At 38.7% G+C, this 14,922-nt stretch overlaps 2 protein-coding genes across 2 annotated transcripts; one reads left to right on the top strand and one right to left on the bottom strand.

The window, feature by feature from the left end:
• Positions 1–274: 274 nt before the first annotated feature.
• On the bottom strand, positions 275–1,215 carry LOC6575806 (probable proteasome subunit beta type-2). Its single transcript, XM_002001774.4, has 3 exons — positions 1,026–1,215; positions 723–948; positions 275–660 (listed from the first exon to the last, which is right to left on the bottom strand). Exons 1-3 carry the CDS (start codon positions 1,114–1,116, stop codon positions 357–359), a joined length of 621 nt encoding a protein of 206 aa, XP_002001810.1. The 5' UTR covers positions 1,117–1,215; the 3' UTR covers positions 275–356.
• Positions 1,216–1,601: 386 nt separating this feature from the next.
• LOC6575805 (serine/threonine-protein phosphatase PP2A) lies at positions 1,602–5,306 on the top strand. The gene is made up of 4 exons (XM_002001773.4): positions 1,602–1,961; positions 3,550–4,113; positions 4,186–4,376; positions 4,451–5,306. Exons 1-4 carry the CDS (start codon positions 1,860–1,862, stop codon positions 4,521–4,523), a joined length of 930 nt encoding a protein of 309 aa, XP_002001809.1. The 5' UTR covers positions 1,602–1,859; the 3' UTR covers positions 4,524–5,306.
• The last annotated feature ends 9,616 nt before the right edge of the window (positions 5,307–14,922 follow it).

Here is a 14,922-nt window from a genome sequence, read left to right as displayed (position 1 = left end):
CCAAGCTGTTCGATCGAGACTTATCGATAAAGTGATACAAAATCAATGGGCATGTAATTATAAATATTGAAATACCTGTATTTCTATATTCGCATGGTTATATTAAAACAAATTTTTTTTAGTTTATGAAAAAAATTCCCTATTGCTTAACTTAACGTTACGATAAAGGGTAAAATGGCAGCCAAGCAAGCCTTTACAACATAAGAAAAAACACTAGTTCTTTTGAGCGGAACATGGTAAATATCCAAATAAAATAAGAATCCATTCAACAATCTGTTATACCAAAAATCCAAATCATTTATTATGCTTCACCATGTGCATTTAAAATGCTTATAATAAGATTAATGGCTACTTAATTAAGCGGCAGCATTGTAATCAAGAAGGCTCTTGGAACTAATTTGTTCCAATTGACGAACTCCGGATTTGTCCACAACCGAAACATTAAAGTTCTTCAAGTTAACAATGAGACGCTTCTGGATTTCCAGCACACACTTCTTCAAAACATCGTAGGCCTCCTCCTGTGTGATTTTCGGGTGCCAGTACCGGTCAAAAATGCTGGCGCAGAACATGCTACCGTATCCATGACCGGCATAATTCAAAGATTGGGCAGAGGCCAGGTTGTCAATGAAAGTCAGCTCAGGGCCCTCAGTGGTATCGTAGCTAATATGGGATTATTTTCAGTAACTTATATCATTATAGTAGCATATACCTCTGCTACTCACCCTGCAATAAACATAAACACCTGATAGGGCGTGCGGCTACGCAGACTTTCAGCCAGATTTTTGCGTGTGAAATGTGCCGCCGATTTGGGGCTTAGGTCGTAGCCATTGCGCATCTTGTACAAGACAATGTTCTTCGCAATGAACTCTGTAAATTGTTCAGTGTCGCCAGACGCGCCAACCGTCGAGATCAACAAGTTATCCGCAACCTTGTGGATTTTGTTCTCATCTACAAAAATGATGCAAAAACTATTTGAGAACCGGCGGGGCTAAAATACACTAAAAGCCGCCTGTGGCGACTCTTACCTTCTTTCATCACTATCACGGAATTAGCGTGAGTTGTGTCCGCAGCGAGCATGACAAAATCCGGTCCCTTGATGCCCAGAAGAGTTTCCATTTTGAAATAATAATATTTATTTGACTCTTCGACGTTGTTAGGATGACTTGATTAAATTTTTGCCGTAGCTGCTTCTCATCGAAGTGGCGGCAAACCGATTAATAATTATTGATGGCTGATCAAGCAATCGATGTGTGGAGTCAATATGAGTATCGATATTGGTTGGGTTAACATTGCTCCTTTATGCGCACGTCTCTATTTTGCGCTAACGACAATTATAAATGGCTCCTCCTGCATTAAGAAGCCGTCTCACTGTTTTCAGATCCTACTATCCTGTATTAATATGCCCATTTATTCTTTTTTTTTTTCAAATAAATATATGTACACTACATACACCACAGGTTGATTAAACTTCAAATAATAGTTATATTGGTATTTAGCTTTCGATTGTGGAGGCTGGCCAATATATTATTAAATACTAGAATCATATTCAGCGATGCTTTTGCATTAGCAACACAGGGTTGATATCGATAACACTGGTCACAATTAATCATTCATCTTTACATTTAGTCTCTCCTTCGTATTTTACTTCGTGTCGTCGTCGCTTTTGTGAACAAAAAAATACGAGAAAAAGTTAAAAGCAACGAAATTTTGCTTCAGCATTTTGAGCAAAATTTCAACAAACAAGTGCAGCACATAGCTAGCAACTCACTGCATACATATTTTTCAATCCCCCTTCGTTAACAAAAGCCGTCAAAATTGAGTCGACAAAGATTGACGAGACTTTTCCTCCATCAACTGCTATGGAGGATAAAGCAACAACAAAAGATCTAGATCAATGGATTGAGCAGTTAAATGAATGCAATCAATTGACAGAAACACAAGTTCGCACTCTCTGCGATAAGGTAAGGAGTTGCCAGTTCGCCCCTATACCACGTAGAAAATGATTTAAAAATAATTTTCATCATCGCTTGTGTGCGTCTCGGCAGTCCAATTTTTGCAAATGGTGTGCGTATTTTTCTCTCGCTCATGAATCATGATGCGTCGCCATATTGGTAAATTCCAACAGCCAAGCTCTGCTAAGCACGCCGTGCGTGTGAGCAGGATGCCAATAAGCATTGCGTGCATGTGCGACTGCGACAAATCGATGTGTACCGCCTAGGCGAGAATATTTTCGGTTTTTTTCCCCTCTTTTGTAAATTTCATTATATAGCATTTGTTTAGTTAATGATAATGGCAAACGTGCGTAATTGTTTTTGAGTTGTACAAAAACATAAATTGCAACGACCCTGCGATTGTTCGACTGACCGCATCTGCGTCATACGTCTTAAGTAAATATTACTTAATGTTTTGTGTGCGTTGGTGTGTGCTCTTAGAATATGTATCTATGTATTCAATATACAACCGCTCACACACATATACACATACGCACGCACACACACTTGTTCTATCTATCACGAGCGGTGTGTGACTGTGTGTGTGTATTGTTTTTTTTTTTTCAACAATATTGAATTCAATTAAACAAATTAATGAAAAGCTCACGCGTATAGATATTCACACCAAAACGCGCGTCAGTATCAATTATTTTAAATTAGCTGATTTCACTGTAGCCGCAGGCTCAACATCGATATCGAGGGCCTCTAGAAGTGGGGTTATGTTTGCGTCACCCAAATATTTTGTTGTGCCCAATTGTTCTAAACTCTGCTTCTTTACGCATCGTAATGCCAAAAAGACGTTCATAGACTATTCTAGCGGAAGCGGACGCCAGACACACCACACCCGACAAGGCAATATGGCTAAGAGCAAAATAAGAAAAAAAATGAAATTAAATTGGCTCACATAAATCTGTTGCGTCTCGCACCCGGAAACATATCTTTCACATGTCATTCCTCATTCAACGTAGCAAACAAAATTATGTTTTACACCAAATGCGTATTCTAAACAAGAAATAGGAACAGTGATAGCTCGCTAAAGTGTGCAATTCCGAGTCTAGTAAAAAATGATGACAAACAAGTCAAAGTACAAACAAACCGTTGAATAAATTCATATGTGTATGATTTCAGCCAATGAAGCTTATATGATATCTCATATATATACATATGCATATATGTAAACTTATATATCATACATATTGGACCGCATATTTATTTGTGGGGCGAAGCTTGTTAAAGAAAACAAAGACTATTGATATCATGTTTATTTTCGCTTTGTTTAGGGTATTCATAATCGTTAGGCATTTGTTTATTTTTAGGAAAGTGTAGTTTCGGAATATTAGAATAGTATAGAAAACATTGCTAGTCATGTTGACAAATTGCTATTAGCCAAGCTTTCACTGCGTCATGTTACTCTCGTATATCATAAATACTATACATACAATCAGCCCTATCAGCGCTTATCATACCCAATCTTGATTGCACCTATTTCAATTAAGTAGAATACAAAATAGAATAATGAAAACAAAATATTAATCAATTTCTATCCATTTCTGTTTAGGCTAAGGAAATCCTTTCAAAGGAATCCAATGTGCAGGAGGTCAAATGCCCCGTCACAGTCTGTGGAGATGTGCACGGCCAGTTTCACGATCTTATGGAACTGTTCCGGATAGGCGGAAAATCTCCCGATACAAATTATTTATTTATGGGCGACTATGTGGATCGTGGATATTATTCTGTAGAAACGGTCACACTGCTCGTATCGCTTAAGGTTCGTTATCGTGAGCGCATTACCATATTGCGCGGCAACCACGAATCAAGGCAGATAACACAGGTGTATGGCTTCTACGATGAATGCCTGCGAAAGTATGGAAATGCGAATGTGTGGAAGTATTTTACCGATTTGTTTGACTACTTGCCCCTAACGGCATTGGTCGATGGCCAAATCTTTTGCCTGCATGGCGGCCTCAGTCCGTCGATTGATAGCTTGGATCATATACGGGCCTTGGATCGCCTGCAGGAGGTGCCCCACGAGGGACCAATGTGCGATTTACTCTGGTCCGATCCCGATGATAGGGGCGGCTGGGGCATTTCGCCACGTGGAGCGGGCTATACCTTTGGACAGGTAAGTGCTTGAATTACTTGGACTACATTTCAGTATTTCTAATATATGCAAATATTACCTATATTCATACAGGATATATCGGAAACGTTCAACAACACAAACGGCCTCACCTTGGTCTCGCGTGCTCATCAGCTGGTGATGGAGGGCTATAACTGGTGTCACGATCGCAACGTTGTCACAATATTCTCGGCGCCCAATTATTGCTATAGATGCGGTAATCAGGCGGCACTCATGGAACTGGATGATTCACTTAAATTTTCATTGTATGTTTATATTATCTTTAGCTATTCAATATAATCAATAACATTTCTGTTTACTCTTATCTTCACCCGCACAGCCTACAATTTGATCCCGCACCGAGACGCGGTGAGCCACACGTAACGCGAAGAACACCAGATTATTTCCTTTAAGCTGTTTTTGTGCGCGGCACCAAAATTGCAGCTTACCAACATTTACACATCTTATTACACCGCATTATAACATAAAAAAAGCAAAGAAAAAAAAAAAAAAAAACTTAAACAGAAAAACAAAAAAAAGAAGTAAAAGTTGTATGGCAAGCCGTTTTGAGAATTAACAATAAGAAACTCTAAACAGAAACAACATCAACAAAACAAACTACCAATAATTGTTTCAAACCAGAAAAGAAAAAACAACAAAAAACAATATCGATGCATTTTATGTATTGTAATACTAACAATTGTTAATGCATACGAATATTGTTAAAGTAAACAATTGGCGGGTGGGGGAGACGAATGAGGGCAAGCGCCGGACGAGTCGATATCATGCTGCGAGGAGCAGCAGCACCAGTAGAAGCCGAAGCGGATAAACAATCCAATCAACCAACAACAGCAAATAACAACAAAAACCACACACACTACAACTACTTAGCGAAATTTGTTAATTTATGAAAAACCTAAGTAAGCCTAAAGATGATGGATGGATGGATGGATATTGTATAACACACGAACTTGGCCTGACACCGACTTGGTTGGGGTTTTCTTTCCTTCCTATCCTTTATTATTATTATTATTATTTTTTTTGACATTAGACGTACAATTTGGACAGGACACGGCACACACATTAGCAGGACGACAACAACAAGAAGTAGGAGCAGCAGCGAAATCATTTTGGGCGGGGCAGTCTGAGCGATTGAGCGGAGGGCGATTCAAAGTAAATAAAAAAAAAAAAAAAAATATATATATAAAAAGATAAAAAATTAATATTACTGATTACATTAAAAAATAAAAGTAAAATAAAATTATTTAAAAACAAATTATACAAAACAAGAAATGAGAACAAAACCAGATTCATTCAGCATATTTGTGCCCGGGTTTCACTTTTACTGCATAAACAAAACACCCACACAAACACATACACAAATCATCAAAAGTTCATAAAAACAACTCGTCACATTTTTTTAAATTTTTTGCAGTGAAAGTGAACACGGGCACAGGCCTGATTATTAATTAAGTTCATATGTAACTTTAATAATAATAAAAACAAAAAACAAAACAAACAAACGAATGTGTGTAAGCAGGAAGCTGTTAATCAACAAAAGCAACGGCAAGGAAGCAGACGAAGAGTTATTTGCTTAAGAGAGTGCCTTAGTTAAGAGCGCGCGCTCTTGCACTCTTTGTGGCTGGCAATGCTGTGCCAGCTAACGGCACTTTTTGGCAGTATGTGCGCTAGCGTGAGAGCGTAAACACGCCGTCTACACAAGGCGTGCTCGCTGCGGCTTGCCACTTAATTGAGACCTCGCCGAATCTCAAAATTTCTGCTCAATAAACAGCAGCAACAACAACGGCAATGGAAAATAAATTTGAAATCTGAGTGCTACCTATTTGTCACATACACACTTACATGGCCTTGCAAATATGAATTCTGATATATCAGATTCTCAAGTAGCTTCAGAACTTGCCAGCAAACACCTACAGACAGAGAGAGACAGAAGGAGAGAGAGAGAGTTGCCATCTATCATGGTGCAGCATGTGGCTTGAGTGTGGGCGGGGTTGGGGGCCAGGGTAATTGTCACTGGCAGTCGCAGGGGGATGGGGGCGACTGCTGTTATTTATTTTTTTGGAGCTGGGGGTTGTGGCGGGGGGCTCGACGTCAACTGCGGCTGCGACTGCGACAGCTACTGCGATGTATGCGACATGGAAAATCCATTATCACGAAGTGAATTTTTACTGAAAAATTTACATAGCCGCGAGCGTCCCGCCTCCTCCCTCCCGCCTGTCCCCAACAACCCAGCCCCCAATACCCCGCCCGCATACATATAAATGTGAAAATAAATCCTGAGTGCGTGTACAGATGCTCGGCAAAGGATGCTGAATAAACAACAATAACAAGTTGGAGCACGATCGAAAGGGCTCAGCGAGCACATACCCTGTAAAGGGAGAATAGCAATTTTGAATGTTTGTATATATTTAGTTCAATTTTTGACTTTGTATAAGTTGCGTAGAGTCGGGTTTTCTGATACTTTTTGGTTCATATTCTCAGAAATATGAAGAGCTTACTTGTAAATTCGTATTCATTGATATTGGGAACTATGAGGTAAAAATGTTATGGTATATTATGGACTTTGATATATAGATGAGAAGATGTCTACTTGTATATAGATATACTGTAGATCTGCAAAATTCCCCCGTAAAAAAATTTCAATTTTTACAGGGTATAGATAGAAGAAGATTCCGAAAGAGCTTTGTTATTGAGGCGAAAGGCTACATGAAAAAATGAAAAAGAAATCATTGCTTAAAAAGAAGGAAAACATCTACATTTGATGGGGATATTATGAAGTTCATATATCTGGGCGCAGTCGAAGTCTAAGTTGAAGTTGTAGAAGAAGAAGATGAAATATAAGTAGAAATATCTAGGTAAATTTTATTTAATTAAAAGGCATAAATTTAAAACGAAACGATTCCAGATAAGAGGGGCATATAAAACAGAAGCGAGAGACTATGGGAGTAAGTGGAAGGGAGAGAGAGAGAGAGTGCGAGAAAGAGAGAGACACAGATCCGAATGGGGAAAAATATTAAAAATTTAAATGAACTGCTCAGTTTTTACGATTTTGTCCTTAGTTTATGGATGCCAGAAATGTTGGGGCTTGGGTCTAAATAGGTGTGTGCGTGGGTGTGTGTGTGTGTGTGCGGCAGTCATTGGGGCATGCCTAAACAAACGTTTTGTATTTTTATCGTCTGGTTTGTGGGTGGGGCCGAGGGGGGCGGCAGGTTGGGTATCTTTTACGATGCAAATTTGTTGCTATAAAATTGAAGAGTGTAGCCGAAGCGTTGCCTAAATAAACTTTACAGACATCCAAGATGATGATGATGATGAGATGCCTCTGCTGCTGATGCTGATGCTTCTGCTGCTGTCACTGATGACTGAAAGGCAACGCCACGTGCCGCAAAAGGTTGAAAGGTCAGCCCTGGACGAGTAGCTGCAGCTGAATCCTAGTTGGAGCTGGAGCACGAAGTTGGAGCTGGAGCCGGAGCTGGAGTTGAGCTTGGGGCCAAAATCAACGAAAATCGATTGCTGCTAAATACCCCAAAAAGTTCTTTCGGGAGTTGTTAACTCAACAAAGTTTTCTGTACGGCCTTTCGTTTTATTTTATGTGATACCCACTGAATCCACTGAAAATTGCGAATTCAGGGTATAACGCTTACACTCAAGTTTATGTAGCAGGAAGGAGTCATGGTTGACATCATAAAGTAATCGTATGCTAACTTAATAGTCGAGTTGATTTGGGTCTATCTAAGAGTTATATGTATATGTATATATGTATATCGTGGCTATCCCCAGAGATATTATGTGTTTCGGAGTAAAATATTAAGCAAGTAATTAGGAGTAGATTATGTACCAGGTAAGATTCAGTGATATAATCCGGTTTTATCATATACTTATATTTATCATATTTCCCATTTATGTTTTATTCCGAAATATGTTTTTGACACATATTATTTCTAAACAGTAATTGATTTATATATTTTAATTGATAAAAGTTATTATAATATATCTGTTATATATTATTATTTATCATTATTGATAAATGCTATTATAATTGCATAAACTTTACCCCGAATTATTATATTCTATTGGAGTTAATCCAGACGTCAGCTCATCACTGTTAGGGTATGTTTAGGGTATCTGTTAGTCGAACAGCTGCGACTAAAGAGCTCTTCCCTATTTTATTTTATTTTGTATGCATCTTTATCTTCTTTTTTTTTGGCATGCTTGCAAATCCCCAACGTTTCGCGCAGCGTCTCAAGGCACTTTTTCTTTTAACTTTAAAATATTTAAATTTTTTCTTTTATGAATATACTTTTTCATTGATTCACAGTGGATATAAGCAACGTGAAGCAATGTGTGCTATGGGAGACTCGTAACGAATTCATTGAGTTATCACAACACCATTATGTAGACGATTATTATATTCAAGAATTAAGATCTAAATGATCTTTCAGCTTTATTTGTTATCATTGTATTACAATTATCATTATTCTTATTAAAATTATTATTATTCAAAATTCAAACGTACGGATATCAAAACTAACCTGACCAATATTCTCCCCCACTTCATGAGCGACTATACGAAATAAATAGTCTACAGCTTATAGAAGAAAATTTCAGAGCACAGCTAAATTTGATATTGTTATAATTTATATACTTAAAAGCATTCCATTTAACTCTGGGAGTTCGTAAAGAAAACCATTTTATAAAATTTGTCACCGCTTAGGAGCAGCCCTTTTCGTTGCTGGGGAAAAGTTCATAATAATGCTGTCAATATATCATGCTTCCATATGTGTATGTATATATAGAAGCTTAATAGACTTATGAGCTGTCAGCAAGCCTTAAATCATTTAAAATCCCTTTAACGTGTGCTTAGCTATTCCCCGAGTTGCTATTGACTCTATGACGAATCATCTCACACATGCATCCATACTATATATCATAGAAGACATCCTAATTGCGACTACTAAAGCAAACTCTAGCCACAATAAACCATTCCCAGAGATAGATAGATAGATAGAGAGATAGAGAGAGAGATAAACTCCGGCATTAAGACGAACCCTTAAAAACTATTTAAACATTTTATGGCCATGGTACGAAATCATATGGGAACTATAAATAGGCCAATTTTGGCGTTACGAAAGGTGGGCGTGGACGCATTTAGTACAGTTATACAGGCTGTGAGGCTGGCCAAAGGATGCTCACTTTGGGGGTACCTGGGATTGTCAGTTGCCAGCAGTTGTTGTTCTTGTTGTTGTTACACCTGTTCAATTATCTCCAAATTGGTGCTGGGCATTTTTATAGCAGCCCATGCCCTGGGGCGGGAGGCGTGGCATGGGCTGGAAAGGAGGCTTTTGTTAGAGTTTTTGGCTTGTTTTGTTTTTGTGTGTGTTTACTTTGTCGTTCGTAGTTGTTGTTGTTGTTGTTTTTCTTGTTGATTTGTTTTGTTGCTGTTGTTGTTGCTGTTTTTTTTTTTTTTCATTGCTGCGGGCATTGACTGAGTTCCGTTAGCTGCTGCGACTCCTCTATTGGTGTCTCCTCTTTTGACCTCCGCCCTGCGCCTGCACCTTCGCCGCTTCCCTCTGGCAGCGTTTGTGCGTGTTTTGCTTTGCCAACTGCCGCTTCCTTCCGATATGCTTTATTCGCTCTCTCTGAATGCTCGCTGTCTCGCTCACTCTTTCGCTCATTGTTTGGGTGCTCCTCTTTTGCTTTTCATTTTAGCTTAACTTTTCTTTTTGTTTTGTTTTTTTTTTTCTTTCTTTTTTGGTTTTTCTTTATTTCGCAGTGAATTTGGTTGTCTCGCACGTGAGCGGCATAATGAAATTTGTTGTGCCACTCCCTGACTGTCTGTGTGTGTGTGTGCGCGCGACAATGTGTGTGTGTGTGTGCCCAGCTGCTTAGCCTAATCTTATGTGCGCCTTAAAGAGCTTCGCCTGTCGATTTAATGTGCTGAGAAATCTCAGCTCTTGATTTTTGCTCTTATTTGCATGCCGCCTCCTGCCCCACCACACGGCCCCGTCTCCCGCTGCTGATTCAAAAAGGTGACAACACAAAATGTTCCAAATGTGGCAACAAAAACAAGACCCAAAATACGCCACACACACACATAGGCAGGCCTGTGTTAAAGTTGAGTCTTTCACACTTTTTTGGCTGAGGCTACGGCTACGGCTACGGCTCTGGCTCTGGTGCTGGCTCTGGTGCTGGCCCTGGTTGTGGCTCTGTTTGTTGGCTATGCCTTCTGTGCTTTCGAGTGGAAAATTACTTTCGCAGCTTTATGATGCGGAAATTATATGAAAATCATGGCGAATTTGCCTTGCAAGGAATGTCGAGTCGAGTCGAGTCGAGTCGAGTCTCCTTTAATACATATACGCATCTGCATACTACGTACGCGTATGTACTACCTCCAGCTGCCTGCCCTGCCTCAGTGCCGCCCGGTTCTGGTTTGGCTATCAGTGCGGGCCGATCAAGGCGCCAGCAGCCACGCCCAGTCGCATATAATGAAACAGCAAACGGTCGTTGACAACACTGGCTAAGCCACGGAAGTAGAGATGGCCGCGATTACAGTTAGTCAAAACCAAACACGAGCACGATTAGCAGCTATCGAATGCGATCAAAATAAAAATATATATGTATATGGTTATATATAAAATAATATTAATAAAATATATCAATATGAACATTGAGAACAGCAGAAATAAATAATAGGTTTAATTTATATATAAAATATTTGTATAACTTTATTCACCGAAATTTGTTATTTAGTGTAGCATATATATTATTATTTAATGTATTATATATATATTTATTGTAAGCATATATTTTGTAAAAATTTTTACATATTTTAAAATAAATTATTTCTGTATTGCTCTAATTATTTTTATATTATTTTTTAAATTTATATATTATATATATTTATATTATATTTTTTTAATATTAAAGAGAATAATTTTTCTTTTATTATTTTGTAAAACAAGAAATATTTAATACATTTTTATTTGTAGTTTCTTAAAATTAAAAATATTAATATTTTTTTTTTATATTTTAATTTTTATAACATTACTATTTTGAGTATAATTTTTTAGTAATTTCTGTCAAAAATTTTTTAAATTTTTGTATAATAACCATTAAATACATAAATAAATAAATAAATATATTTTTATTTTATGTATTTACATATTTTTTTTTTTTTATTAAGTACCTAGTTAAGAATTTTTAATTCTTTCATTTATAAAATTTAAATAATTTATAAATTATAACAAAATTGTAAGCAATGCATCTATATGCTCCACTAGCTGGCACACAGTTGTGCCGAGCACCAATCTACTTCCGTAATATATCGCCTTGGGTCGTGACACTTGCTCATCTCCAGCCCCATTGCTAGCAGGAGCAGCTGCTGACTGGCTCCATTTCCATTTGAATTAGCATAAAACGACGGCGGCTTACGTCTGTCTATTGTAAGTGAGAGAGTTGGGGGTGTGTGCGTTTGTGTGTGTGTGTGCCTGCTTGTGGGAGGGCGGGGGCAATTGGAGGGTAGAGGATGTGGCACATTGGCGCATTGCTGGAGCAGATATCATCTGTTGCTGCTGCTGCGGCTGCTGCTGCTGCTGCTGCTGCTGCTGGCGCTGCTTATGTTGGTGTCGCCACACGGCAGCAACAGCAACGACTTCGTTATCTTTTTAACTTGGCGCTGTCGTTTATTTAACTGATAATGATTTGATGGCAGCTGGCTAAGCTTTCGACAAAGCCACGCCCCCACCCACACCCACGGCCGCCTTCGTGCCATTTGCTGAGGTCAATTACACGCTTTCGATTAAATTTGCCATGGCTCTTTGTTGTTGCTGTTGTTGCTGTTGTTGTTTGGGTGTTGACAAGGAACAGCTGCCCGAGCTGCCAGCTACAACTATGTGGGAAGTTACAGAAAGTGAGAGAGGGAAGGAGGGAGAGACGGAGAGTGAGAGTGGGGATGTGTGCAGAGGGAAGGCTCCTTCGGCTTCGCCTTCGCCTTCGTTTTCGCCTGTCCCCCCACCCTCCCACACATGCCTAGGTATGTGGCACAAATAAAGTTGAATTATTATTTTTCTTTATGCTTGGGCTGGGGGCGTGGCACGTGCTCGGCATGCTCAAGTGTTGCCATTGCCATTGCCATTGCATATCCGCATCGTTAGCCCAATGGAAGCAGAGCCGCGCTCAGCCTCTGGAACAGCCACTGGAATGACACGCAAAGCTCTTTAGGAATCTGGGTTTTAGATTAAACGGACCTTTTACCAAATGCCAATACAATTCGGTTAAAAAACAAGAACGGAATGAAAAGGTGCTCAAATATTTTTTTATCTCAAATTCCTAAATGTTTACAGAAAAAACAAGTAAGAAAGCTCTAGTCGAGACTGCTCGACTACGAGATCCCCTGAACCCTTGGAGCAATAGATATTTCAATACTTTTTCGCGACTTTCAGCTTACACAAAAAACACGCACACACACACACACACACGCACGTACGCACACACAGGTATACATACACACACACGCATACAGACACACATACACACACACACGCATACAGACACAAACGCATACACACACACACATACACATACAAGCAACCACGCATAAACACGCATGGGCTGCAGTGTGCGCTTACTATGAGAACTTAATTGTTTAATAACTTTTTTTATGGACGTACGATCTTTATGAAACTTTTAGATTATGATTATAACATGAATATGCATGTAATTGCCAAAGCACAAGTCTCTAGTATTTGAAATACGCTTTTTACAAAAGTGAGGGTGAGGGGGTGAATTTAGAGGTGGGGGGGTAAATTTTAACAAAAACCGAAATTGTATAAATTGCATATAAGCATACATTAAAAATTTGGAGACTCTAGCAATAAAGGTGTAGAAGATATAATTTTATAACTGGGTTTCGATAAGGTTTTTTATCGATAAAAAAAGATCGAGATGAGTTATCGATTTTTAATGATAAACTTGATATGCGCGCTGTAATTACGGACATTTTAAAAAAAATTTGAAGTCTCTAGCTTTTATATCTTCTGAAATCGACGCGTTCATACATACGGACAGACGGACAGACGGACAGACGGACAGACGGACAGACGGACAGACAGACGGACAGGGCCAAATCAACTCAGCTCGTCACCCTGATCAAGAATATATATACTTTGTGGGGTCTGCCACGCCTCCTTCTCCCTGTTACATACATTTCAACAAAACCATTATACCCTGATTTCCCATTGAAAATGGGTTCAGGGTATAAAAAAAAAAAAAAAAGTAAGAGGACTCTAGTCGAGACTGCTCGACTAGGAGATACCCTAAACCCTCTAATCTGATATTCACTCTGCACTTCTTTTCGGCACACATACAACTGCGCAGTAAGCAGCGACTGCGCTTGGGCTGCGCTGTAGTGTGGGCAACATTATAAGAATTTCTTTGTTGAATAATTTAATTTCTAGACGTACAATCTTAATGGAACTTTCAGAACATAATCATAATGTTTAAATGTATGTACATTCCAAAGCACAAGTCTCTAGTACTTGAAATACGTCTTTTACAAAGGTGAGGGTGAGGGGGTAGATATAAGGGTGGGGGGAAAATTACAATAAAAATCGAAATTATATAAAATATATATAAGTCTACATTTAAAATTTGGAAGCTCTAGCTCTAAAGGTGTAGGAGATATAATTAAATAACTAGCATTCGATAAGGTTTTTGATCGATAATAAAATATCGGGAGTAGTTATCGATATTTAAAGAAAAACTTGATATGCGCGTGATATACACGGACCTAGGAAAAAAAATTTCAAGTCTCTAGCTCTTATATCTTCTGAAATCGACGCGTTCATACATACGGACGGACGGACGGACGGACGGACGGACGGACGGACGGACGGACGGACGGACGGACGGACGGACAGACAGACGGACAGGGCCAAATCGACTTAGCTCGTCGCCCTGATCAAGAATATATATACTTTGTGGGGTCTGCCACGCCTCCTTCTGCCTGTTACATACTTTTAACAAAACCATTATACCCTGATTTCCCATTTTCAATGGGTTCAGGGTATAATAAATTGATGACTTTGCTCTTTTGGGTTTGGCGTTGAAGGTATTTGCGTTCGCTTAAAGTCAAATATTGATTTAAGATATAGGTATTATAGGTATTATTTAAATTGATAGTATAAAATTGTGCAATTCGGTACGGAAATGATTCGAGTTATGCAATCACTCAATCAGACATTCAGCCGTAGGCTCAAATTATGAGGCAATCAGCCAGTCAGTAAAGGATATTAAGTCTTAGTTGAATACCAAGTTGGTCAGACAGTCTTTCGTTTAGATCAATCAAACAACGCCGATTGAAAGATTCATCTTTTATGGTATTTACTATGAATTTTATGAAAATATTATATAATATTTAGTATATTTATATAATATTTAGTTTCATTTTCAGACAGTCTCATACACTCACAGCTCAACCTTCATTTACTACCTCAATACTTCAGTTCCACTTCCCACACATTTTCAGTCAATCAATCATTCAGCCATTCGCATCGAAACTCATAGGGGTATATCGAATTCATATGACACACCAGTTGAAGCCCTACAAGTGGGCTTAGGAGCTGGCTTGAGGGTCATTTTTAAAGCGTGTTTGGCAATTAGAAAAACATGACCAACAATTGAAGAGGTGATTTCAATGTAACTCAATACAAGTCAAGCTAATTCTGGTGAACTCGAAATTGAATCGAAGCCTTAGAGTGCAGGCGACAGTCGATGGGGGATTGATGATGATTG

The sequence above is a fragment of the Drosophila mojavensis genome, unplaced genomic scaffold (assembly GCF_018153725.1).
Source record: "Drosophila mojavensis isolate 15081-1352.22 unplaced genomic scaffold, ASM1815372v1 contig_36, whole genome shotgun sequence".
Taxonomy (NCBI): Eukaryota; Metazoa; Arthropoda; class Insecta; order Diptera; family Drosophilidae; genus Drosophila; species Drosophila mojavensis.
The sequence above is the reverse complement of the archived record's forward strand: the minus strand, read 5'-3'. Positions and strand labels throughout refer to the sequence as shown.

What these genes read in the sequence shown, in the direction of transcription:
- LOC6575806 (XM_002001774.4), bottom strand. Translation starts at nt 1,116, where the DNA reads ATGGAAACTCTTCTGGGCATCAAGGGACCGGATTTTGTCATGCTCGCT. An exon ending in CGTGATAGTGATGAAAGAAG is followed by an intron (nt 949 to 1,025) that starts GTAAGAGTCGCC and finishes TCATTTTTGTAG; the next exon opens with ATGAGAACAAAATCCACAAG. An exon ending in GTGTTTATGTTTATTGCAGG is followed by an intron (nt 661 to 722) that starts GTGAGTAGCAGA and finishes ATCCCATATTAG; the next exon opens with CTACGATACCACTGAGGGCC.
- LOC6575805 (XM_002001773.4), top strand. Translation starts at nt 1,860, where the DNA reads ATGGAGGATAAAGCAACAACAAAAGATCTAGATCAATGGATTGAGCAG. An exon ending in CGGGCTATACCTTTGGACAG is followed by an intron (nt 4,114 to 4,185) that starts GTAAGTGCTTGA and finishes ATATTCATACAG; the next exon opens with GATATATCGGAAACGTTCAA. An exon ending in GATTCACTTAAATTTTCATT is followed by an intron (nt 4,377 to 4,450) that starts GTATGTTTATAT and finishes TCACCCGCACAG; the next exon opens with CCTACAATTTGATCCCGCAC.